Source organism: Polypterus senegalus, chromosome 4, assembly GCF_016835505.1.
Source record: "Polypterus senegalus isolate Bchr_013 chromosome 4, ASM1683550v1, whole genome shotgun sequence".
NCBI classification, from domain to species: Eukaryota; Metazoa; Chordata; class Cladistia; order Polypteriformes; family Polypteridae; genus Polypterus; species Polypterus senegalus.
The window spans coordinates 51,285,240-51,312,498 of NC_053157.1; the positions used below are offsets into that span (position 1 = coordinate 51,285,240).

A 27,259-nucleotide genomic window follows, 5' to 3' on the forward strand; every position below is an offset into this window, starting at 1 on the left:
GGACACCAGCCCATGCATGCCATGGCTGTGCGTTGAAATACACCAAATATATAAATAAATTTGTCACTTAATATCAGTTCATCTTCATTACCATCAAGCTCACTTTATGGATGATAAAGTTATTTAATATTGATTACCTTCACAATAACACAATAATAAGGTTTCAACTTATTCCATGTAACAATGAAAAAAAACACAATAAAATATATTTCCAGTTTTATTTACAAACTGACATGCAATCACATATATGAACAGAATGATTCAAAAACATTTTACTGTCATAAATATTGATGTAACATTAATTTGCACAAGTAGTTCTACTATTATTTGTATTGTTATATATAAGAAACAGAGACAGATAGGTGTGAAAATAACTTTAGTGGCAATAGTTTTAGCATATTTTCACTTTCACTGTAACAAAATAAAGAAGAAAATGTCTCTCAAAAGAATGCTATATAATTTCAATCATATAAATAATAATATCATAATAAAGTTCTGTTTTATTTTGCATATTTTGTCTATTGTTGGTTATCACGTGAGGTTACAGAGCAGTCACTGTCTAGTATCGAGCTAGACTATAGCTGGAATCGTCAACTGTGGAATAAATTCCATCACCTGATAAAAAGAACAAAAACACATTATTTTTACATGAAAAAATAATCAGATTATTGCAGAATTTGAATTGATTTAAGGCAAACTATTAAAAGACAGTACGACTAAACAACAATGCTTCTGTATGCAACTTTGAATAACAAACTGAATTAATGCTGCATTTTCCCATTTTACAGGCAATATACAGTAACTAGTCTAAAATGTTTTACATGATTATATTACATATTAGGAAAACACAAGGTAATACAATAATACAATTTTATCACTTTAAATATGTAGACCTGCAAAGAACCTGGCACAGGATATGATGGCTGCGTTGGCCGGTTTACACCATTAATATGTTGACTTTTATAATCAGAATGCTAAATGTTATACATGGCAAAATGATGTATATAGATGACATAAAATCCACACCGTCCTGTCTATTTAAGACTGTGCAGTGAAAAATCTGAAACATTCAGTAAAAGAGTTACTGGAAAAAATATAACAAATACAAGACCACCTCATGCCCTTAAGTGCCAAACAAGAAAATCAATGAATATGTTGCAGAGAAAGCCCCTTAAGCCAAAAGTGAAATACTCAAAGGTGGAGCCCAGGCATAGCTGAAAAAATGATGGGAACTGCAGACAGGGACTGATATTTGCAGAATGATAAGAAGTATACCAAAGTGGTTTTCTCCTCAGATGCAGAAAGTTATGTCAACACCCTCTTTGTTACCCATTGGGTGGAAGTTTTAATGACACATGCTGCAAAGAGCTTCAGGTAACTAAAACTGTAAAAAATGATAAACCAATAGTGGGACGTGCTCAGGGCCTTTAAGATATTTTTGAACCACAACAGTGGACAGAAAATATTTTTTTTCATACCTTCTTTCTCATATCCCTGAACTTGGATTAGAATGAAATAACTACTTCCCTATAAGCCACAAAAGAGGAAAAGAGATGGATATGCCAAGGTGACTAAAAGAGTGGTGGGCCAAATTTGTTAAAGTGAAGAAAATGACAGATTGTGTTGTAGTTTCAAGATGACTTTCACTAAAAGATACGCACCACGGGCTGGAAGAAACATTAAAATAAATGTTGTGATGGGTCGTTTTTACCGATATAAGGGGGAAGCATTTTTATTAGATGGTGGATCTGAAGGGGTGTTTGAGAGCCACTGTATGAAGGACCCTTTCTAAGAAGGGGAACAAGTTTTTTTTTCCTCGTCTTCTGAATGTTCCAAAAAGAATATAAAATTAGCTGCCCCAGCGGCTCTGCCCATGTAGTAGTGAAACAAGACAGTGAGGAGGGCCCTGCCCAACTCCCCACTCCTGACTCACGCTTCCCCCTCCCCTCGTCCCGCATCCTCTGTCTCGGATTAGTGTGAATATATCACTCCTACAAGTGAACTAATATTCTTAGCATGATGAAAGAAGTCGCAAAATCAATGGGAATGTTCAAGCAAATTCCATAAAAAAGCCAGATCTAAATCCGTTAAGTAGTTCTCTCATTCACTAGCTAAATAGATGTAAAATACACCCTGAGGCTGGCGCGTGAGTGAGGAGGGCCCCAGCCACCTCCCCTTAGCCCGCTGCGTCTCTCTCAGATTCGCACAAATAAATCGGTGCCGCAAGCGAACTATGATACATAGAGAAATGAGAGAAGTCACAAAATCAGAATGTTCAAGCAAATTATAGAAAAAAACCCCATCTAAATCCGTTACGTAGTTCTCTTGTGAAAAGCGGACAGACACACATACAGGCATTGGATTTTATTTATATATATATAAATATCGCCCGGCTGGACGAGTCTTCAGCCCTACCCGGAAGTGCAATTAGGACCAGGTGGTTAATCACCTGGAACACTTCCGGGTGGGCTATAAAAGGGCCCAGCCACCACCACTCGATGAGCCAGAGTTGGGAGGAAGAAGACGAAGCTTGTCTGGGAGGAGTGGTGGAGCGAAGTGGAGAATTGTTTGTGTTTGGTGCTTTTGGGACTGTGTTTGGGCTGTGTGGCACGGGGAAGACGTGTCCCACAGCTGAAGAAAAATAAAAGTCTTTTGTACTTTTTATATGTGCCTCCGTGTCTTTCTGTGTCGGGTCAGGCGCCTATATAGCGCCTTTGTTACAATATATATATATATATATATATATATATATATATATATATATATATATATATATATACATCCATACATCCATTTTCCAACCCGTTGAATCTGAACACAGGGTCACGGGGGTCTGCTGGAGCCAATCCCAGCCAACACAGGGTGCAAGGTATATATATCTATTGTGGTCCCGGCGGGCTGGAGCCCGTCCGGGGCGCCAGGAGGATGTGAGGAGGGCTTGTGCCTCCTCCAGACCGTGAGGCGTCCGTCCTGGTTCTGTTGGGGCCACGGGTCGAGGGCATGGAAGCCCTACCCTGTAGGGGCCGTGGTCACCGCCAGGCGGAGCCCCAATGCCGGTTTATCCCGTGCGGTCCTCGGCTGGGGCTGGAGCCTGGCGGGCGCTGGAGGACGGAGGAGGCGAGTGCCTCCTCCAGACCGAGTGGGGCGGCCGTCCTGGTTATGCAGGGGCCTCGGGTACAGGGCTTGGAAGCCCAGCCCTGTAGGGACCCGTGGCCACCGCCAGGCGGCGCCCAGTGCCTGTTTATTCGGGAGCCCGGCACTTCTGCCACACCAGGAAGTGCCGGGGAAGACGACAGGGGACACCGGACGGCTTCGGGTGCGCAGCCGGCATTTCCGCCACGCGGGGGTGTGTCCGCGGGAGATTGCTGGGGAGCAGCTGGAGCCCATCCGGGTTCCTATAAAGGGCGCCCCTCCAGTCGTTGACAAGAGTCGGGTGGAAGAGTGGCAGCGTCTGGAGGAGGAAGGAGGCGGTGGGAAGAAAAGAGAAAGTAAAAGAAAAGAGAAGAAGAAAGAGAAGGCATTGGAGTGGCCTGGACTAAGGAGTATTGGGGTTGGTGAGCAGAGTTATATAAAAGAATAATGAAAAATAAACCAGTGTTTGTGGGTGACATTGGCGTGTCTGCCTGTCTGTGTCCGGGCGAGGTTCACAATGGCGCCAGCGTGGGGCCCTCTGTCTGTGCCAAGGCGGGGACCCCAAAATAAAAATTTTGTGAACCGCCGAGCAGCAGGCAACCCGCACCGGTTTCGAGGGTGCGAAGTGCTCACGGCTCCCGAAAGACGCGAAATTCCCCAGATCGCCACCGGAATGCGGTCGGATGCCTACCTGGTGCGGCAAAACTTCAGTGGACGTTGCAGGGGTACAGCGGTCTCCTGTGTGGCTGCTGCCCATGAAGACGTCCGGGGCGGCGTGGCGTATGTGAAGTCCATGCGGGCGGGTGCCTCGGTCAGAAGGACTCCGGGGCGTAAGGTCCCTGCTTGCCGACGGTCGGCCGGGAGGGCACATCAGAACTTCGCGCTTAGCAGGCAGGAGCTTCCGGGTCCAAGCGGAGGGCAATCGCGCGCGATCCGCGGCGCTTTGTGGTCACCACGGCGAAAGAATCTGCCATGGAGAAGGCACTGCAACCCGAAGAGCGGAATGGCGTCGCACCAGGAGGAGAGGAGCCAAGATGGCCACGGACCGGAAATTCTTCCCTGAGGCAGGCGCGGATTGGGCGGGGTGTCTTGTGTGCCCGCCAATGATTGTATAGAGGCGGGACCAGGGAACGTCCATCTCATGCCAAGGAGAGACCGATTGGGCTGGAGAAGCCTCACAGGAAGCAGGCGGCAAGACTGACAAGCAGGTAGGTCAATCGTCAACTGACTTTCTGTGCTTGTCAATGTTGCAGGTGCTAGGTGCCATCCAGGCTGAACTGCTAAGTCTGAAGGAGAGGCGGCGGGGCGTCAGTGGCGTCAGAAAGGCGCGACGCTGAAATCTTTGACGGACTGGTACGCGGAGGCGGTAAGTGGAATCGACTCCGTTACAGCATAAAGGAAAGCCCACGAACTTCGGCCGTGATCGAATGAGCGGTATCAAGTAGGGGCTGTCCGACACTGCAGGCGTCGGTGAATTCTGTATGCAAGGGGAGGGAGTGAAAGCGAAAGGGTTAGCAGGACACGGGCTGATGAGTGCCCTGGGTCCTAGCGCCCGATACCCCAAGCCTGCAACAGTCTCCGTCGCTCTATAGGGGCGCAAACCGGACAGGGTCTGTACCTTTCCCATAGGCAGACTCAAGCCGTTATAAGCGTCCCAAAATAAAAAGGGAATCGAGGGTGAGTGCGATTTCCCGATAGGCAAGGTCGTCCTCTGTGCGGGCAGAGGAGATCCCTGGGAGGCTGGGCGGGCTGCCTGCGAGGCGGTGCAGCGCTGGCGAGCGGATGGGCATGGAACCTGCGACGGAGGACTTCAGCAGGCAAGTCAGGGGCTGTCGGAAGGGCGGGAGCACTGCGGTCGGAGACCGGCAGGGCACTCGAGGTGAGTGTCCTGGCAGTGCTTCTGGCCCTCTTTTCCTTTTCCACATGCACGAAGCCCGGCGGCGCTGGGGCGGCGTCGTCAGGGACCTGCCCTCCTGAAGCGGGCGCTCAGCGAGCTCCACGCCGGGAGGCCAATAGTGTCCCGGCTGCGGGGAACAGCGAGGCGAGGCGGCGCAGACCATGGGGAACACGTTTGCGCGGAGGGTGCGAGCGGATGTCCCAGGGTGCCGTGTTGGGCCCTGGGGACATAGTAGGACCCTCACGGGGGCGTGCTGCCCTTTCGGTTGTGCCGTTGGACCCGTGTCCTCGCTAGCGGTGGGGCACTGTGGTCCCCGGCTGGGGCTGGAGCCCGTCCGGGGCGCCCAGGAGGATTTGAGGAGGGCTTGTGCCTCCTCCAGACCGTGAGGCGTCCGTCCTGGTTCTGTTGGGGCCCGGGTGAGGGCATGGAAGCCCTACCCTGTAGGGGCCCGTGGTCACCGCCAGGCGGCAGCCCCGATGCCGGTTTATCCCGTGCGGTCCTTGGCTGGGGCTGGAGCCTGGCGGGCGCTGGAGGACGGAGGAGGCGAGTGCCTCCTCCAGACCGAGTGGGGCGGCCGTCCTGGTTATGCAGGGGCCTGGGTACAGGGCTTGGAAGCCCAGCCCTGTAGGGACCCGTGGCCACCGCCAGGCGGCGCCCAGTGCCTGTTTATTCGGGAGCCCGGCACTTCTGCCACACCAGGAAGTGCGGGGAAGACGACAGGGGACACCGGACGGCTTCGGGTGCGCAGCGGCATTTCCGCCACACGGGGTGTGTCCGGGGAGATTGCGGGGAGCAGCTGGAGCCCATCCGGTTCCTATAAAGGGCCGCCCCTCCAGTCGTTGACAAGAGTCGGGTGGAAGAGTGGCAGCGTCTGGAGGAGGAAGGAGGCGGTGGGAAGAAAAGAAAAGTGAAAGAAAAGAGAAGAAGAAAAGAGAAGGCATTGGAGTGGCCTGGACTAAGGAGTATTGGGGTTGGTGAGCAGAGTTATATAAAAGAATAATGAAAAATAAACCAGTGTTTGTGGGTGACATTGGCGTGTCTGCCTGTCTGTGTCGAGGCGAGGTTCACACTATATATATATATATAGAGAGAGAGATAGAGATTACAGTAGGGATCTTGTATCAACAGGACCAGAAAAGGACCAGAGTGTGTAAAATTGGTCCCATTGGTCTTAGCACCTAAATCCAGGCTAAATAGTCTAGCATCCAATGATTCGAGCTGCTGATTTGTTCTTCATACTGCAAACTGAAAATACACAACATTATGAGCCATTAGAGACCATCTTCTGTTCTGCTTTTTCCTCTGCATCCTGCTATGGTGCCAGTGATATGTTGCCAAGCTGCTGTGTCTGCTCACGGAAGTGATATTTGAGTTACCGAGAGACTTGAGAATCAATACAATTAAACATGATTTTTATTAGATTGTTAAATGCTATTCTAAATGATATTTTAGAAGGTCAAGGAAGGGAAGGACAGCCAGAAGAAGTAAGAGAAGATCATCAGAACTGTGACATTGTCTATTATAACTGACCATGGACTCCCAGGGGTTTATTTTGTCCAGGATTGCTGTTGACTGAAATTATTTTTCACTCCTCCATTCATACCTCGCAACCAATTATAATGTTTATCTTAATTACTGAAATGTATGTTGTGCACAATATAATTTGTGTTGATATATATAAATGATGACTGGTTTAATAATTTAGAGAATTAGAGTTGTAAATATGTGTGAGTACTCTAAATCTGTACTTGGTGAAGAATGCTAAGCACAAAAATAATTAATTTAAAAATGAAGGCAGTAACATTACGTTTTGGTATTGTGAGGGCAAGGTTTTCACCAAAGTTTTGTATTGGATTGGATTATTAACAGATTTAATGAAAGGTAATTAGATCATCTTTGATGATGGCAGGACATTCAGCTCATCAACTGCCATACTGAGATTTGAATGTCTCCATCATGCTACCTTCAGCTACACCACCAGGTCCAGAAATCTGCTCTGCATTGTGTGTACGAGTATTGTATGGGCAAAGAAATAATTTCTAACATTCTTGTTAAATTTAACATTATCCAGCTTCCTTCAGTGTCTCCGTGTTCTTGCTAAATAATAACATAAGGAATGTGACAAACAAGAGGAGACCATTCAGTCCATCCTGTTTGCTTACCTAATGGCTGACCTATCTCAATATCTCATTCTTCTTAAATGTTGTCAAAATTTCTGCTTCAACTACATGTCTCAGTAGTTTGTTCCAGAGTCCCACAACTATTTGTGCAAAGAAGTGCTTCATGGCTTCATTTTTAAGTGCACGTCCCCTTAACTTCTACTGATGAATGAGGATGTGTTTTCCGAACCCGCCTGATATCCATCAATGTTGCTGGAACCTCCGGGACATGAGCTTTGGGCAGCAGTGTCGCCTTAAAATACTTGTTTGAAAGTTTCAACTAACATCTAAACCAATTACTTTATATTTTTTAACATTTCTGTCACATTGTGATCTCTGTTCCTTTGATCTATCCTTATAGCTTAAACCTCACATTCCCCAGATATTTTCTGAATCGTATCTAACACTTGTTCTGGAGTGTCAGGTCATAATTTTCGCCGAACGGGGCAATGTAGAGCAGTGACAGTGCCACTCAAGAGTTTGCATTACCAGTGTAATACTCATAGTACACCTGAGGATGGTGTATCTTGTGAGACTTCAGGGTGCCTCAGTTACTAGCTAGGAGTTTCAGAAAAGTCAACGGCAGAAGTGAGCTACAGTAATCCCTCGCTATATCGCGCTTCGACTTTCGCGGCTTCACTCTATCGCGGATTTTAAATGTAAGCATATCTAAATATATATCAAGGATTTTTCACTGGTTCGCAGATTTCTGCGGACAATGGGTCTTTTAATTTATGGTATATGCTTCCTCAGTTTGTTTGCCCAGTTGATTTCATACAAGGGACGCTATTGGCGGATGGCTTAGAAGCTACCCAATCAGAGCATGTATTACATATTAACTAAAACTCCTCAATGATATAAGATATGCTTCCCGTGCGGTGCTTGATTGTTTGCTTTTCTCTGTCTCTCTCACTCTCTCTGCCTGACGGAGGGGGTGTGAGCAGAGGGACGCTCCTCTACAAAATGCCGCTTTATCGCGGTGCTTCAGCATACTTAAAAGCACGTATTGATTTTTTGATTGTTTACTTTTATCTCGCGCTCTCTCTGACATTCTCTGCTCCTGACGGTGCTCCTTTAAAGAGAAGATATGTTTGCATTCTTTTATTTGCGAGAAAGAACTGTCATCTCTGTCTTGTCATGGAGCACAGTTTAAACTTTTGACTAAAGGGTGTTATTTCATGTCTAGAGGGCTCTAATAATGTTAACAATGTGGGAGAGTTTATAAGGGCTTAAAATATATAAAAATAACCACACAAACATATGGTTTCTACTTTGCGGATTTTCACCTATCGCAGGGGGTTCAGGAACGCAACCCCCGCGATCGAGGAGGGATTACTGTATAAGGAAACAACGTTTTCCACAACATTTCATGGGGATAGACTACTCAGCAGCTACCTCTACTGGCAAAAAGAAAGAGACAGAGGATGAAATGACACAAGTTGCAATACAGTCATACGTGCATGTGACTCACACTAATAAAATCAAAGGGGTCTTATTTTGTCTTATGACTTAGGGGTGAGCTCCTGAGTGTTTGAGAGTTGACCAACGGGTGCTCAGCCGCAAATATAATGCATGCAATGTAGACACAAGGAAAAAGTATAAATGTGTGTTTTGGCCTGCGCAAGCAGAAGAGGGTCTCATCTGTCCAATGTCTCTAATCTGTTGTGGCATGACAGAATAGAAAAAAGAAAAAGAAAGGACAGTTAACCTTGTCATACCTGAAAAGCATTCATACACGCAGCAGTAGTATGATACAATAAGTTTAACTGGCTATCAGAATGCAGTGACTTTGTGATAGTTTAAAAATTTGAAACTGTGCTTAAAAAGTCATGCAGCATTTGCATAATCCATCATCCCTTCTAATAGCAGTCGTGTAATCTGACATACTCTAGGCAATAGGATGTAGCCACTGCAGTCATTAAGTTTGATATGCACTCTGACTAAAAGTCACATATCATTCCATAGGTTATAAATGATTAAAGGTAAATAAAGGAAATGGGGGGAAAATGACCAACATTGGTAAATAAAGATAATGGATGCTAAACATTTTCAAAACCAGTAATCTACCTAATTACCATTTCAATGTGTCAAAGGGTACTGGGATGCATAAAGAACTCACAAAGGTTAAAAGGACACCAAGAAGAATGAAGATGGAGAAGGTGAGTGTGCAACTAGAGAGCCGCAGCCAAAGTATGGAGAGCATACAGAGACACTGCACTGTTGCAGGAGTGTGGAGTCTAAAGTTAGCCCTAAACTAAATTATTTCCCTTTTCCTGGCATTAGGGGCAGTCAAGAGAAATGCATAAAGGTTGTTCTGGCCATATTTTAGAGTAGGATGGGAAAACCGGTCCTTTAAATGAAAATAACTGCATGACTTCTTTAATGGCTAGAGCAAATAGGAATTAGCAGCTCCTTAAGGCCTTTTATGGTGGTCACATTCCACAAATACAGATCACTATGTGACTCAGTCAAGGAATGTGTTTTAAACAGACCCTAAAAACAGACTGATGGATCTAAAATTGGGAGGGAAGCTGAGGGCAAAGGCCTACTGGCAGACAACCAGAGATTAGAAACCAGAAGATATGAAAAGTAATGTTTCAAGCCTGTATTCTGTAAAATATGCTATACCACAACTTACAAGAAAATAAAACTGAGCTGCATCAAAAATGTGAAAAAGTGGAAATCGGTACATTGAGGGTCAATAAGTGGGTCGGATAACCCACCAGCCCAAACTGACAAAATCTTGTTTGGGTATTGGCAATGTCTTGTCCAATTATTTTTCATCATAACCACCAGCGTGTGTAGTCAACCACAGATACAGCCAATAGAGGAGGCTGAAAACTTTTAACCAGCTACCTCTCAAGCCTGCCTGTGGAGATTCTTTCTATTGATGCTACTTGCATTAGCACAACCGTGGCACTGATTTAAGTTAAATGATATCTATAGCAAATGGACACGACTAGGAGTGTGCTTACATGCACACACATAACTGCGATGAGGTAACCCTTTTAAGACAGAAGCTGGGTTTCTTATATATCTCTGCTTACATGAGAAAGTCCACAATAATCCATCAAAAAAATTAGCTATAAAATGATTAAACATCATTTATAGTTGCCATGAAACTGCAAATGAGCATAGAGCCTGTGCTTCCTGAGATTGTGCTGCTTAGTTTAGCACTGTATGTTTAGCATATCAACATAAATTTTGAGATTTCTGAAATATTGAGATTATTTCAATGAGGAAAAGGAATAATGCGAGCACTTGACCATTTGCCTCAAGAAATGTATCTTTGTTAGCACTCCCATCATTTTCTGTTTGTGGCTGCTACATGTGTGTGCGAGGCAACGTCATGCTGAGGCTAACAGAGTGCAACGGACATGCACAGATGACGGAATCCTTAACTGTAACCTGGTTAAGGGTTTACATGGCTACATAATGGGGTTCCTCATGTAGAAATCTACGTACATTAACCCGGTTTCTCAGAGATCAATATTCTGGCTTCTCTCTTTCTCTTTTTTATTCTAACCAGTTTGTTAACGCGTATGTAAACACAAAAGGCTATAGCTGATGTTTAAGTCTGAATATAAAAATGCCATTTATGCAAATTAAATCTGAAGGAAACAGATTCACAGTTTTAGAGCCAGAGAACTTTACTTACTTGGTGTTGACGGAGGGGGAAGAGGGCCTCGTCTGTAAAACAAAAATAAGGATTAGCTGCAAAACTGTACTCCTGTTATTAGTCTTCATCTATAGTGCCCAAGTAAAGCCATTGGACTGTCACTTCTAAAATATTCCTTTAAATTCTGATGCGACAGCCTGAAAGAACTAAGCATGAACCACATGCACGTTGCGGCGGACAGCTGGTGCTCATGCCCAGTTGGGATGCCTGGAAGATGGAAGGACCGTGAGAGGAGCAGTACCTCCGCTGAAACACGAGAAGGCAGCCACCCTACTGGGTGTTGGGGCCACAGGACCAAAGCTTGGAAGCTCAACCTTGTGGGCACCCTTGGCAACCGCCAGGGAGCACCTGAATGGCTCAGAAGCCATGGTATGCAGCACTTCCACCACACCAGGAAGTGCTGCCGGACCAGGCAGCAGCTAAACCCGGAGTGCTTCTGGGTGCCCATGCAGCACTTCTGCCACACCAGGAAGTGCTGCAGGAAGGTCATCAGGGAGCACCTGGAGAACATCCGGGTGAACTATAAAAGGGGCCGCCTCACTCCATTCGGGGAGCCGGAGTTGGGTGGAAGATGAAGGAGCTTGCAAGGAGAGGAGTAGAGGCCACAATAGAGAGAAAAGACTGTGAGTTATTTGTGGTGATTTGTGAACAGTGTGTGAAGTGCAAAGGAATGTAAAAGAAAGAACTGAAAATAAAAAGCATACATTTTGTGGAAGTGTGCCTCTTGTGTCTGTCGGTGCCGGGTTAACCGCTGGTATAGCACCATCTTCTGTCACAACGTATAATGAAGTTTTTCATGAGTCAAGTGACGACTCAGATTTACAATCTGTGAGTAACGGGCCTCAACAGCCATTTGCAGAGGGTCTAAAATTCTTACTTTAATGGCTTACAGATAAATTTATTTTTGTACCTGGGCAACAAGTGAGTTAGGGGAAATTGTGTAGGCCCAGACAGTGAGTCAGGGGCAACAAATGAACTTCAATCTGTTGTATAAACAACAACAACAACATTTATTTATATAGCACATTTTCATTCAAACAATGTAGCTCAAAGTGCTTTACATGATGAAGAAAAAGAAAAAAGACAATATATTAAAAAATAAAATTATACAATATTAATTAACATAGAATAAAAGTAAGGTCTGATGGCCAGGGAGGACAGAAAACACAAAATAAAACTCCAGATGGCAGGAGAAAAAAAAGATAAAATCTGCAGGGGTTCCAGGCCACGAGACCGCCGAGCCCCCTCTAAGCATTCTACCTAACATAACTGACCTCAATCAGTCCTCATTGTATTCAGGGTTCTCATGGAAGAACTTGATGATGATGGTCATGTGGACTTCTGGCCTTTAATCCATCAATGTAAGGACATCACGGTGCTTTGATTGAAGTCCACTAGACCACACTGACTGCTACCGAAATGTCTGTAGATACAGACATAGAAGCCTTTTCTCCATTTGCGGACAGACACAAATTCAGATGAGCTTGGATCTTCATGGTAAAAGCTTCTTTATACATTTTGTGATAAGAAGTTTAAAAACAAAAGACTGTGAAGTGTGATTCGAAGCATGAGAAAAATCAAAACAATGCCTTGTTTAACTGAACCTTAGCTGTTCTCAAGGATGTTTATTTTTGTGATGAAGTTATTATTAATAGGATTAATTAGGCAACACATAGTTGGAAGACGCACTAGGCTAAAGAATTGACTCTCATCACTTTAATGTCTGAAACACGCATGCTAATTATCAGACACACAATTGTTTATGAAAGGCAAACCCAGAGCTAAGAGCAACATGTGCGCGGACATTCAAGGACTTGATTTTTTGTAGGAACATGAGTTTGCATTACATTGGCACCCTTAGCTTTATTCCCAGAGCCACAAAGGTGAAGCTGCAAATTTAACATTCCTGTGGTTGGCAATGATTCAAAGACGCTTTTGTAGCCGCATGATAATTTCCTGGCCATTTTTATAAGCTGCTATTTATCTGTTCCCTACCTTACCTTTGGTGCAGTGCCACGAGACAGGCTCAAACGCATCAGTTTACTTTTACAGATATAAGCATGGAGCTGGATGGTGGGACGCTATGCACAGCCCACTTCAGGAAACTGCAGTGAAGAAACACTTAGCAAAAATGTAAATTTTCTTTTTTTTTTAATCCCGTCAAAGTGGAGGTTAACATGGTTTATACAAAAAGTTTTTTTTAATGCACAGCTATGATAAAACAGCACAACACTTTAAAGCTACAATGCCACATTTGGCGTATAGATATAATTATGAAATAACAACTACAGACTTTAATATCTTATCTCGGTAGAGCATAAACCAAAATGTTCGACAAACCAAAGGCTCGTGTCCTTACCCAAGATCACCAAATATCTCTTATACTTTTTAAAACTTATCAGAACTTCTGCTTCACTAACACGATTCAGCAGTTTGCTGCATAGTCTTTGTGAGTAAAAGAGCTTCAGTCTTAAACTCATCTTTTCTTTATTTCTGCTTATGCCGTTAAGTACACAGTTCACTATTTAACTGGAGGAGTTCTATTGGATCAGTAAAATTATCAATGTCTTTGTGAATTTTAAAGACCTGGATTTGGTCTTCAAATGAAATCTTCTGTTCATAATGAAAGAAGTTCATGAACTATAGAAGACAACCTTCGCTTCCACTAGGACTGCTGGAGAAGTGAACCATATAGCATGTCTTCATTACTTTTTTCTTCTGTTTTATTTATTGATAGATCTGCTTGTACTGGACCAAAATCTCAAAGCTGCTTTAGCAAAAAAAAACGGTACTCTGGCTGAAGAAGTTTCTGATTGTGTGAATGCTGGGGGATTTTTTTATCTGACAGAAAGTGGTCCATCTCCTATACTGAAATTGCAAACATAAGACAGCACACTTTAGTCAATTTTATTTGCTCCCTTTTAGGATCTTGTTGGACTGGGGCCTATCGTAGTGGAATCACCTGGAGGACAGGAACCACTGCTGGACAAGACACCAGATCGTAACATACCCACACTTACGTGCACACTGGGCCATTTTAAATTTGGAAAATGAATCGGACAGACCTGTTTTTTGGATGTAGAAAGATAATCAAAGAACTAAGAAAACATGCAGACTCCATGCAGATTACAAATAAGTATATAATTCAAACCTAGAATGCTAGATATATGAGGCAGCAACACAGACTCACCATCATGTTGCTAAAATTGCAAAAATACACAAGTTAACAACGCTTCTACAAAATGTGTTATTGGTGCCACAGAGTTATTATTGATTTGATCACAAATATGAACTCAGTGGACCCTAGAGAAGACTAGATGTTTACACCCATTTCTGTGGTCATCTAAATAGACCAGTGGATACGGTGAAGTGCTGCACACTGAATGCAGATCCCTTTAACAGAAACACTTCATCAGTTTTCCTAATGGGCTTTTTCCAATTCCGGGTCATAAGGAGCTACATCCTAATATCAGGCACAATGCAAGTAATTAATAAGCAAGAAAAAAACAAAGTAAAAATGGCAGAAATTAGGAGTGGGCAACTGCCATTATATATGAATTCCTCAGCTTTTTTTAAAAATAGACAACACAATATTGATTGAACAAATACAACTTAGATCTTCTGGTCAGTTGCTCTTGTTGTCCCTCGTACCAAATGTAAAACCAAAGGGGACAAGGCCTTGGCAGCTGCTGCCCCTCGCCTGTGGAACTCTTTACCTCATTATATAAAGGAGTCGTCTACAATTGAACTGTTTAAAACAAGATTAAAAACTCACTTCTTTTCACTTGCATTCAGTGACCTTCAGTAATACTGATGGTTTCCTCTTTGTGATCATATAACATTATTTTTATTTATTTATTATCTATCTTATTTTATGTTCATATATTTTATTACTATTTATGTTTTATTGTTTTTGTTTTTTCTTCTTTTATTCTATTATTGTAAAGCACTTTGGCCGCAGCATTACTATGTTGTTTTAAATGTGCCATATAAATAAATTGACATTGACATTATTTTTTTGTTTTTAGAGAAGTAACAGTCTATCATTGATATTTCCTGAAAAAGCAATAATCGAGTTATAAAAACAGTGCTTAAAAAGGTGCCACATTACTGGCAGTACTCTTTCTGTAGTAATACAGTGACGTTCAATCAAAGAGAGGGGTGTCCTAATGAAACTTTGAGCGCCAGGACGTGTCAATACTCAATCGAAGATTCATGAAAAGATGTCGGTACACAAGAGAAGGGGCTGATATTGATATTGTGAGGTCACTGATGTTAAGTATAATGCCTTGAGGGGGCTGGGCGGTCTCATGGCCTGGAACCCCTGCAGATTTTATTTTTTTTCTGTCCTCCCTGACCATCGGAGCTTACTTTTATTCTATGTTAATTAGTGTTCCCTAATTCTGTTTTCTAATTTATTTTGTGTTTTTTCTCTTTCTTCATTATGTAAAGCACTTTGAGCTACATTATTTGTATGAAAATGTGCTATATAAAAAAATGTTGTTGTTGATATGATGAAACTGGTACATTAAGTCAATCAAAGACCTACCCCCATGAACACTTATGAACGTCGAAATTGGAATAGGTGACACAACTGCCTGCATAAACACATATACAGTAGGCTTTCTCTGAGGGCTGGTTGTGGACATTCTCTGTACTTTTTATATCATTAAAACAGAAGTAATTTGAAAGTTTTGACTGTGGGAAAATTTGTTTATCCAATACAATTATTTTTCTGTGCATATGATGCCTCTACATAAAGAAATGTGCTTCACAAGTATGTTCCATGGAATTATCTCAGTTCATGTTATTTTGCTCATTATTATTATTGACCATAAAGCTTTTGCCCTCTTCAGTATCCCATGTTTTGCAGTTGATTTACAAGGCAGTCAGATCTCATCCTAGCAATATAAGGGACAAGGCAGTAATCAGGTAAAAATTGGACACTAGGCCATACTCACACCAAGCAAAGTCAGAAATCCCAATCGACCTAACAGCAAGTCTTTCTAATATGACACTTAACCTGAGTCCAGCCCCACTTGAACAGAAAACAGAGGACATTCCACACAGAAAACACTCCAGCCACAAAATAAACTGACATCTCGGTGCTGTGAGACCAGATCCATTATACAGTATATTGATAATGAGCATGTACAAGTAACATGAAAACATTTCAGTTCAGTAAATACAACTGAAATGTCAGAGTGCTAACATGAACTCTCATTTAGAATCAATGCATTAATGAGTTACTGTAGTGTAACTGTTAGGGCACTGGATTGTAAAGCACAAGGCTGCAATTTTAGTCCCTGCTACTCACTTCTGTCTTTTACTTTATCCATCCACCTCTGAATAAGCCTCCCAGACTTTCTTTTCCATTGTACTTACATTACCAACACTCTTTTGCCCACATATTTATTGTCCTTCCTCATCATATGTTCATATCACTTTCTCTTACTTTTCTTCACTTTCTCTCCTATTTTTGTTGTATCTCTCATTTCTTATTCTATCCTTCTTTGATACTCGATGCATTCATTGCACAGTTTTCATTTCTGTCACATCCAAACTCTTCTCCTGTGCTTTCTTTACTGCCCATGTCTAAGCTCAACACACCATTGCTAGTCTTATCACTGTCTTATAACCTTATCTTTAACTCTCACCTCAATCGCACAATACTCCTAACATCTTCTTCCAATAGTTCTGCCCACACCACACTCTATGGATTATCTCTACATCCAATACTCCATCCTGTTACCACTGTTCTTAAGTATTTAGACATATCCACTCTAACCCTAACCCTAAGACTAACACTGCAGGCTAGGTTTACCTCCTCTAACCTAACTCTGCAGGCTGCTAACATCTGAATCCTGATCATGATCATAATTAAATCTCAAAAATTCTGTTTTCATTCTAGTTATTTTCAATCCTATACCTTCCAAAGCCCATCTCAATTCTTCTAACTTACTCTCCACTTCCCTTTTCTGGTGAAATATAACACAATTTCATCAGTAAAAAACACACGAGGGACTAGTCTTTTATACCATGAGTCAGCATATCCATAACCAGATCAAAGATGTAAGGACTTAAAGAAGATCCCTGGTGCTGACCTACTCTAACTGGGATCTTGCCTGTTACTCTAATACAGCTTCTAACCTAGGTTCTTATTCCCTCATACATGTCCCCTTATCAAGCGGGGTCATTTTTGCTAAATCGCTTGTAATTCGACCTCTCCAAATTAGAATCATTGCTGTTACTGAACTATCTGGAGTATAAACACAGGTAACATTCTCTAGTTTCACCCTTAGTAGTCAGAATCACTGTAGGTGTGACTGATCAAAAGTTATGCACATTAGAACTCACAAAAAAAACAAATTTTTTTGTTCTCGCCTAAGTTTTTTTGTGAAAATAAAGGAAAATAAAGCTGCAGTAGGTAGGTGGGGACAGAAACACACTATGTACCAACAGAATAACTTGTTGACTACTCACATTTCAAATTTGAAAAGAATACCTGTAAAATGACATTTTTACACCAGTTTTATGTGGGCATGTCCAGGTGCTTTTAGAGGGACCATTATCCACATTTTGGAACATATGGAAAAAGTGTAATAACTTTTGAATGCTTCAACCCACATATATCAATGAGGGCTCTACTGAAAGCTTACACCTAAAGGAATCTATATCTACACACAGTGTCACTCTATTAGTTATAAAAATAATAAAAACAATAAAAAATACACATTTCTATGTAAAAATAGTCAATACAAGTCTTATGGGCCAAAAATATATATATATTTTATTTTTTACTTTTTTTTTTTATAAAATGCACACAAACTATATACATTTCTTTTACAAACTGTTACAACACAGCTCAGCGTTTTTCCATGTGCCACTTGATGGCAGCAATTACTTGCAGGCAGAAAGCACAAGGGCGTGTCACATGTCGCTCTCTGCCATTAGACGTCTCCTGGGCCGATTGATTACTTTCACGCCGCGTACATGCCCCTAATACTTTTAATCGAGAGTGTATTTACGTTTATCTGTACGTTTATTCATATTTAAAATGCGAAAAAACTTGGCGAAATCACAATAAACAACCACGCACCAAGTCTGCAGACTGGCACAAATGCCACCTTCGCGCAGCTCCGATCGTTTTGTTTACAAGTTAGTATGGCAAGTTACATATCAAAATGCTCAGCTGCTCATTGGCTGTAAGTTTTGAGTGTCACTCACAGTGTCCAATTAAACTGGTAGATTCTACCAGGGTTTGGAGTTGTACATCATCGTTCAGCTGTCTGTGCCAGTCAACTCCAGACCCGTCGTAATTGGCCAACTTAGGTGTCAATCAGAAGCTAACACTTCCGTGTAACATGCTGTAGCATGGTTATTGCCAACAGAAACAAATTACGTCTGATATGATCAATAGAAATGAAAAAAAATGACGTAGCTAGTCTCAAGTTATGAAACGTTTTCTGGAGTTTTTGTCCCTTTGAGGATATATCGTGTGTTTTGGACCTAATCGTTTTACTGGATTATATTCGCTGGAGCCTTACGGACAGAATGAGATCAATACTGCTCGGAAATATTGATGTTTGACTTGCAGAGGGTCTTCAAAGGTAGGGAAAGTCAACTCTTAAAAGTATGTACTTCTCTGTAAAAAAGGCTTTAGTGTCAGTGCTGTGGTTGTTGTGTGTCAAAATGGTTTATATCATCAGAAAGACGAGACTTTGAAGTTTCATTTGATGGGTAGTATGTCGAGATGCATGACAGATGGGCATGCACACATGGCTGAAACGTCGTCAAAACGCTGTTATGTCCCGGGACCGGTACGTGTGCGCGTTAAGATTAATTTAGTCACCAAGGTGGAATACCAGCCCAACTTAGTGCTGTTGCACCAGGTATCTTCTTTAAGCCTTTACCTCTTTGATCTGATTATGGATGTGCTGGCCCCAAGCCCAGGGAAATAGATAAGGCTAGAGTCTGGAACAGCATCTGGTTGTACAATCTTCCAAATACACAAGTCAAGTTGGGGAGCATGCACTGGTACATTACATTGCCGCACCCACCACACGATGAAATAGCTTGGGATCCCGGTTGGCAAACCCCCAGGCAGACACGTGGTCCAGTTCCATCCTCCAGAAATAACCCTCTATTTGCCGCAGCCAGGTGTTACGTGGGCGACCCCTTGGCCTGGTCCAGCCACTCGGATCCCCAACAATGAGGATCCTATGAGCTGGATCACCCTTGGGGAAACACGCCACATGGCCGTAGTGCCGTCACTGACGGTCCCTAACAATGTGCCTCATTTGGGACTCCATGAGCAACCGCTCATTCGAGTCAAAGTCAAACCAACGGTACCCAAGGATTTTCAGGAGAGACACAGTACCAAAGAAGTCCAGTCTTCATCTCAGGTCACTGGATAGCGTCCATGTCTTGCCACCATATAGCAAGACAGGAAGTACCAGGACTCTAAAGACTTGGACCTTCATCCTTTTGCATAGATATCGGGAGCGCCACACATCTCGTTCCAGCGACCTCATGACCCCCCCGATCTCTCCCAATCCGTCTACTAACTTCATAGGAAGAGTCACCAGAGACATGATTGTCACTGCCAAGGTAAGTAAACTTCTCGACAAGGTTGACACTCTCTCCGCCGACAGACACACTGCTGATGGCTGTGCCCAAGAGGTCATTAAAGGCCTGGATCTTGGTACAGAATAATAATAATAATAACAATAGTGTATTACAAATATAGTAAACACATACCATACATCTGAATTTTGATCAAAGGTTTTGATTTTTTTTTTTTTATCTTACCTCCCACATTGAACTTGAGGTCGACTAGCATTAGGTCTCTGCCCATTGTAAAAATTTTCATATGGAATGGGAGCTATAAAGATAAATGATAAAAAGGTAAATGTTCCACTGGGACTCATCATTACTTACACTGTAAATTGCAAAGACAGTTGCTTCTATTGCTACAAAAAACATTTTTTTAAATGACCAATTTAATGACAGAAGATTTGAATTATTTTAGGAAGGTCACATGGTTCTTCAGAAACAACTACAGAGAATGATCATATACAATCAGTGGCCACATTATTAGGTACATCAGATTATTAATACAAATAGCCTGCTCCACTAAATAGCCATTCACATGGCCATACATCTGTATATTTGGTGAAGAGTTTTAGTTGTTGTTTGATCAAACATTAGAATGGACAAAAAATGCATAATCTTAACAACATTGACAGTGATACCACATGATTTGTAGTGCCAGACATGGTGGTTCAGGTATCTCAGAAAAAGCTGCCCTGTTAGAATTTACATATACAACAGTTTCAAAGGTTAACAGAGAATGACAAAATGAACAAAAATATCCAGTTAATGGAAGTTCTAGGACACAAACTTCTCTTAAAGAAGAGTGATTCCCGTCTACTGCTCATAAAGTGTTTTTTGACACATTTCTAACTCTTTGTTTGCAAATCACTGTTATTCCTATTACAATTCACGGTGCTTTAAGAACTTTACATAGATTACCTTAGATTAGACAGATGTTTATTCAGCTTTTTGCAGAAGCTCTTTAATAAAAGGACAGACAGACAGATCAACAGACACACACACAAACGCTATGGTGAAACAGAATTCAATCTAAGTGGCATGCGATGCCCAGGTTGCCCACCTATATCATACCTTCTTTGATCGTGGACATCAGTAGTCATGACCGAGACGGCTAGGGCAATGAGGACACATAACAACAAACAAGGTTTGTGCATAAGTGCATTGTATTTGTTATTCTGCAAACCAAAGTAATCCAAAGAAGGTCAGAATATGTGCAATAGGGCAGTGCAGCTAATATTCTTCCAAAAATGAATAAATAATCCATAATAGCACAGTGCTTGTGAGGAAGTTAATGTCAATACATAAAGCTAATTAATAAATGTTAATGCTAAGGCTGATAAAACCATTAGCTCCCATTTTTCAGTGCTGCTCTTTCTCTCTCGTCTCGCTCCACTCACCCATCTCCCAGATACAGTATACCCAGTGGAGGTGAGACACCAGCAAAGTTTTGCTGCCACATAACGATACTGGGTACCAACTGAATTTTTTCTTTCTGTTTTATTATTGATTTTGTTTCCTCAGTTTCTTTCCTTTCACTTTATAGCCTACTCAGGCTCTCTTTACGCTTGTGGGTGCAGATGCTTTGCCTAAAGACCTGCAGGGTATCAATAAGGAAACCAGCTAAACTGATTGCACACTTGAAAATGTGATCAGTCAATTTCCTTATTAAACACTCCGGGGTCACACGATGACTGAGCGCAACTACACCCCAGAGACAGAGCCACACCATTTTAATGTACACACCTGTACCACCATGGACCCCTAACGTGCTTCACCACTGGGTGCCTTGGCTACTTTAACAATATATGATGGTCAATAGTTGGCCTTTTCAACTTCAATTCCCTTGGTTCAACATCATCTATTTATTAAGCTTTGTGGCTATCATGACATATGGTATCAACAATAGCAGGGCTAATGCTAAGCTGTCTGAGACATCGTTTAAGAAAGTTCTGATGACAAAAAAAAAAGTAAATTTATGGATAGGCAAAAACATGCAGAGACTATGAGGGAACTCAAGGCTTGAGCAGCAGTTGCGTTTAAGGCCTGTTTAATCAGTAAGCACAGTATAGCGGGCCAAATGCAGAGCACTGAAAGGTAACCTCTGGGTATTATGGTTTTCCTCTCATACTGTTTTAGGTTATTTGACATGATGTGAGTGTTAGCACATGTGTAAATGTGTCTTTTGACTGAATTGGCTCTGATGATGACTTCAACTACCAAACGTAGAACTATTCATTAGGTTGTGTAGGAAGTAAACCAGTCATTGTAACTTAGTGAAGTGGGAACTCTCTGGTTAAAGAGGCCTGCACTTGTTGAAAAACTTCTACTAGTAGGAGAAAGGTAAAGGGTATGAAGGCAAGTCTATAGTGCAGGGGTCCTCAATCACGGTCCTGAAGGGCTGCAATGGCTGCAGGTTTTTATTCCAACTAGTTTCTTAATTAGAAGACAGTCCATGCTGATAATGCAACCTGGTATTAAACTGTTTGGCTTGTTAATACTTGTATTTATCCAAGAGAAATTTTATTTGCACTGTAGAGTTTCCTTCTGTGAGAACATTATCCAAGTGTTTTGTGGACCAGAATAGATTTAAACTTAACGGTCCTTCCATTTCCCTTCTCATTCATTTCGAAACATTTTCATCACAGATACTTCACGGTAAACATGTTAGCTGGAGAGCTGCTGGTTTACTGGTTAACCACATCTCATTATTAACTAATGTCTGGTTAAGAAAACAGGCAACAACTAAAATTTAAATGCAGCTACTAAAATCTAAAATAGGCAATTAAGGGTTCTGATGGTAACAGGCAAGGGAACTAAAATTAAGCCCAAAAAACATATTGCTTTAGTAGTAAATAAAAGGGTTCTAATTCAGAAATTGGTTAAAGTGAAAACCTGCAGCCATTGCAGCCCTTCAGGACTATAATTGAGGACCTCTGATCTACAAAGTAACTAAAATTTGTCTTTGATGAATAAAGACACTAAAAGGGCATCGAGTTAAACACCAACTTTCATTATCGGCAAGGACTGAGTTCTAATTAGGACACTGGCTGGATTGAAAACCTGTAGCCACTGCGGCCCACCAGGACCGTGACTGAGGATCACTGCTATAGTGAATGCACCCCTGAAGAAAACAAGTGAATGGAAAGATTAAAAATGTTACATTTTTAGTAAAGGTGGTAAAAACATAAACGTGTTAAAAAGAATGGTGGCAAAAAATAATCCAAGCCGGTCAAAAAGAAAAAGAGAAACAAAAGGCAAAAACAAAATTCCACAAAAGGTGTGTGACTGAGGCAACAAACAGAGACAAATACAAGAAAGAAAAAATAAATATACATGTCCACACAATACCTGGTGGAGTTTCGCCGGTTCTTCTAAGGTCGATGAAGTATTCAATATCTTTTTGTACACTGCACTGTTCCAGAGACTTCCGTACTTCTTCATAGAACTAAAAATTGAACAGCATTAAGAATGTATTATTTTTTTATATGTGCTGTAAATGGTGCAAACAGGCAAATCTATACATGGAATAGAATGCCTCATATTTAAAATATTCATTCACTCGTTTATAATAATGTTAATAAAAATATGAAACAAATAAAGCAAAACTAATGCTAATTCACTATATAGTTGTGCCTTTAGGCAGTGGGTTTACAGTGTACTGTTCATTCAAATCCAAAAAAAAAAATAATAATTTCACGGTTAAGGATTACATTTTTAAAACCACTCCTTAGCTTTGCAGCTGTTGCATACCTCTGGGTTGACATCTTGCCAAAGCACCATGAAGAGTGTTACAAGCAGTGGAAGCCTTCAGCAACAGTTACAAGTCAGTCGGTCATTTGCTAACCCGCTCAGTCCTGAACAGGGTCACGGTGGAGGGTGCTGAAGCCTATCCCAGACAGCATAGGGCATTAGGCAGGAACAAACCCTGGACAGGGCACCAGTCCATCAGAAGGCACGGTGACAAGTGCAGTAGTGAAATGAGCATGTCCACCCTGAGCATTCTAGCTTTGTATAGGCACTAATCTAAAGGAGGTGATTAATTTTTAAAGACACACTGAATAGTATATTTAAATTCTCTTAATTGTTAATTAATATATTCTCCAATTAATGATTTGCAAACCATTAAATCATTTTTGGCTATTTTATTAAAATATGGAGAACAATATGTACTGTGCTGTGGTGGGCTTGCGCCCTGTGTTGGCTGGGATTGGCTCCAGCAGACCCCCATGACCCTGTAGTTAGGATATAGCGGGTTGGATAATGGATGGATGGAATATCTACTGTGGACCTCTAAGGTGGGCACCGCTGCCCCAACCTGGCACAGGCAGACACAGAGGCACAACTCCAAAGCACACAGGGCTTTATTTGTTCTTTTCCCTTTGTGGGAAACGTCTTCCCCATCTTCCACAAGCACAATACACAACACAATTATTCTCCTTTTCTTTCTCTTTCTTTCTTCTATTCTCTTTTTCTTTTTCTCCTCCACTCCTCCTAGCAAGCTTCATCTCCCTCCCGACTCTGGCTCACAGACTAGTGTCTGCTGGCCCCTTATATAAGGTACCCGGAAATGCTCCAGCTGTTTGATTGCCTACTTCCAGCAGCATTTCCCGGTGTGGCAGAAGAACTGCCCATGTGGGCTCAGCAGTTGCTGTAGCACCCCCTGGTGGCACCCACGGATCCCAACAGGGCTGTGCCAAACTCCAACTCCCATGGAGCCCGGCAGGAGTCCTAAGCACCACTGCAACACATGGGGGCTGCATCTATAGGTCCGGGGAAGGTAATGCTCTGGCCATGCTTGTTCCCCCGATCCTTCCAGTATGTAGACACCCCAGCCAGGCAAGGGCACCGACCGTCCGCCACACCACCTTAATAAAAGGATAAGTGTCTGTGTAACTGTGCAGTAATTTCCAACTGCGGAGCTGGAGAGGCATACGTCACCACAGTATTTTGGCCTCAGTTTATCGGCAGAAGACAGTACATGTCACTGCTGGTCGAGGGCAGAAAATACAGAGCAACTGTTTTAGGAGGGAAGTTAAGTTTAGTGGTTAGTGTGTGGGATACATGATTAAAATTGGCTGTAAATTAAGGTTAGGGATTGACATTGTTGTTAAGATTAGGTGTTAATGTGGTTAGAGTGTATGTAGTATATAATATTAGGAGCAACTTAAGGTTAGGCGTCCGTATTGTTAAATTTAGGGGTTTGTGTGTAGTACAGACGTATGGTAATGTGACTTCCATCGTGAAACTACTGGTCGAGAACTGCTGCCTAGACCTGTGGTGACATATGGCCATGCAACTCTACAGTAGGATGCTTCTCTCGCTGTGTGTCGATCTGATTACGCTGTCTCTGTCATTCAAAGAGATGGCGTATCACAAACATTTGTAGTAATAAAATGCATTGTATTTGTCATTCCAACACAACAACACAAACAGAAACATATCCATCACATTTTATTTGTACTAATGTTTGTGATAATGCGATCTGTTAGAATGACAAATGCAATGCATTGTATTACTACATACTGTACATTACAAAATAAATTCCAATGCATGTTGCACTGGAAATGTTAACACTAAGATCTACGTTGATTACTTAGATTTTAAACTATCTTAGAGAGGTAGTACAGCTAGTTTATTCATATTGTAGTAGGATATTAAACTCCTGTTGAAATACCAGCAACCAGGAAATGAAAGAAAGCTTACAAATATCATAGATACATTTATATAACCATTAAATGGAAGGAAGATCTTCTGTAACTGGCCAGGTGGCATAACAGGGAAGCGCCATCCCCAATACAGTAATCCCTCCTCGATCGCGGGGGTTGCGTTCCAGACCCCCCCGCGATAGATGAAAATCCGCGAAGTAGAAACCATATGTTTGTATAGTTATTTTTATATATTTTAAGCCCTTATAAACTCTCCCACACTGTTAACATTATTAGAGCCCTCTAGACATGAAATAACACCCTTTAGTCAAAAGTTTAAACTGTGCTCCATGACAAGACCGCGATGACAGTTCTTTCTCACAATTAAAAGAATGGAAATAGATCTTCTCATCAGGAGCAGAGAATTTCAGAGAGAGAGAGAAAGAGAGAGAGCGCTCGCAAAGAAAAGCAAACAATCAAAAAATCAATACTTGTGCTTTTAAGTTTGCGCTGCATTTTTTAGAGGAGCGTCAGTATCTTCTAAGCATACAGCCCCTCTGCTCACATCTCCTCCGTCAGGCGCAGAGAACGTCAGAGAGAGAGAGAGCGAGATTAAAGCAAACCATCAAAAAATCAATAAGTGTGCTTCTGTAAGCACCGCGATAAAGCGGCATTTCTTAGAGGTGCGTCTGTATCCACTAGGCAAACAGCTTCTGTGCAAACAGCACCTCTGCTCACAGCCCCTCCGTCAGGCGCAGAGAATGTCAGAGAGGGTGAGAGAGAGGCAGAGACAAGCAAACAATGAAGCTACGCGCGGGATGCATATCTTATAGCATTGAGGAGTTTTAGTTAATATGTAATACATGCTCTGATTGGGTAGCTTCTAAGCCATCCGCCAATAGCGTCCCTTGTATGAAATCAACTGGGCAAACAAACTGAGGAAGCGTGTAGCATAAATTAAAAGACCCATTGTCCACAGAAATCAGCAAACCAGCAAAAAATCCGTGATATATAATTAGATGTGCTTACATTTAAAATCCGCGATAGAGTGAATCCGCGAAAGTCGAAGCGCAATATAGCGAGGGATTACTGTACTTGGTTTTAGCAGGGTGCCATTAGGAGGCAGTAGATCTTTTCTGTGAATCTTCAAGCTTCAAACAGCATTGAAAGACGACATGAAATTTAGGTAAATGCTGAGGGGCACTGGCTCATTGTTTAGAACCCTCATTAGTGCATTCCAACAATAACGTGAAATGGAGTGCCTCTGTATGGAATCAAGTGACATGCCAAAGTGTCCTGGCAGCAGGGTTACGCAGTAATGGGTTCCCAGCCTTTTGAATGAGATTGCTGGGTTGCAATGTGCTCATGAGCTGAGATAAAGCAGTGTTGATTGGAAACTTTGGTGATTTAATGATGATGCCAGACCCTAGCTACTGTATGACCTCAGTTCTGTTAAGCCAAACACAAGTCCTCAAAGACGCAAGGCTGACTTTAAATTTCCAGCAACCTTCTTCGAAACCTGCTGACTACATGACAGAGAGCAACTGCTATTTTTTATTAGCAATAGATCAAGAGACTTGCATGGTTTTCAAAACAGAAACCAAAACACACATTTCTAAACAGACTGCTATTGAAAATGGATTGCTGTCAAAAACCAGGGGGCTTAACTGTTATCATAATCAAACAAGAATTGCCAGAACCTGATAACAAGAGCACAAAAATTCAACCAAACCCAAAACTCTGAGACTGAGAATGGAAATCTATGAATCGTTACCAGAAAATCAGAACCTAAAGCACAAACAAACATTGTTCACAGTTCAAATCTGTAATCTCTGACAAAGGACTAACGGTGCTGTGCTGGAATTTATAAGCAAATCGTTGTGACAGCAATTCTGGTGCCCTTTCAAAGGTGGTCCATAGCAGCCATAGCTGTCCATTAACTATATGCTTAAATTCGAAAATGGCAGCATTATGCACTTAAGAATAAAAGGAAAAAGTAAAAATTTTTTGAATAAAAACACATACATGGAAATATACCTTGTATGTACAGCTAAAGCAAGAAGAACTTACTAATGGGAACACAGGGGTTTTCCAGTGTTTAAGAATTTGCCTGTAAGTTGCAGGCACAGTT

The 27,259-nt window shown here is 42.0% G+C and overlaps 1 protein-coding gene across 1 annotated transcript in view; it reads right to left on the bottom strand.

Annotated features, from left to right (window-relative positions):
* Positions 1–204: 204 nt before the first annotated feature.
* pstpip2 (proline-serine-threonine phosphatase interacting protein 2) overlaps positions 205–27,259 on the bottom strand; it is a 175,388-nt gene continuing 148,333 nt past the window's right edge. Inside the window, exons 11-14 of the mRNA XM_039750611.1 lie at positions 22,832–22,928; positions 19,679–19,751; positions 10,847–10,878; positions 205–615 (exon numbers count right to left, since the gene is read on the bottom strand). Coding sequence (XP_039606545.1) covers positions 560–615; positions 10,847–10,878; positions 19,679–19,751; positions 22,832–22,928 — 258 coding nt within the window. The 3' untranslated portion in view covers positions 205–559. The remainder of the gene's footprint in view (positions 616–10,846; positions 10,879–19,678; positions 19,752–22,831; positions 22,929–27,259) is intronic.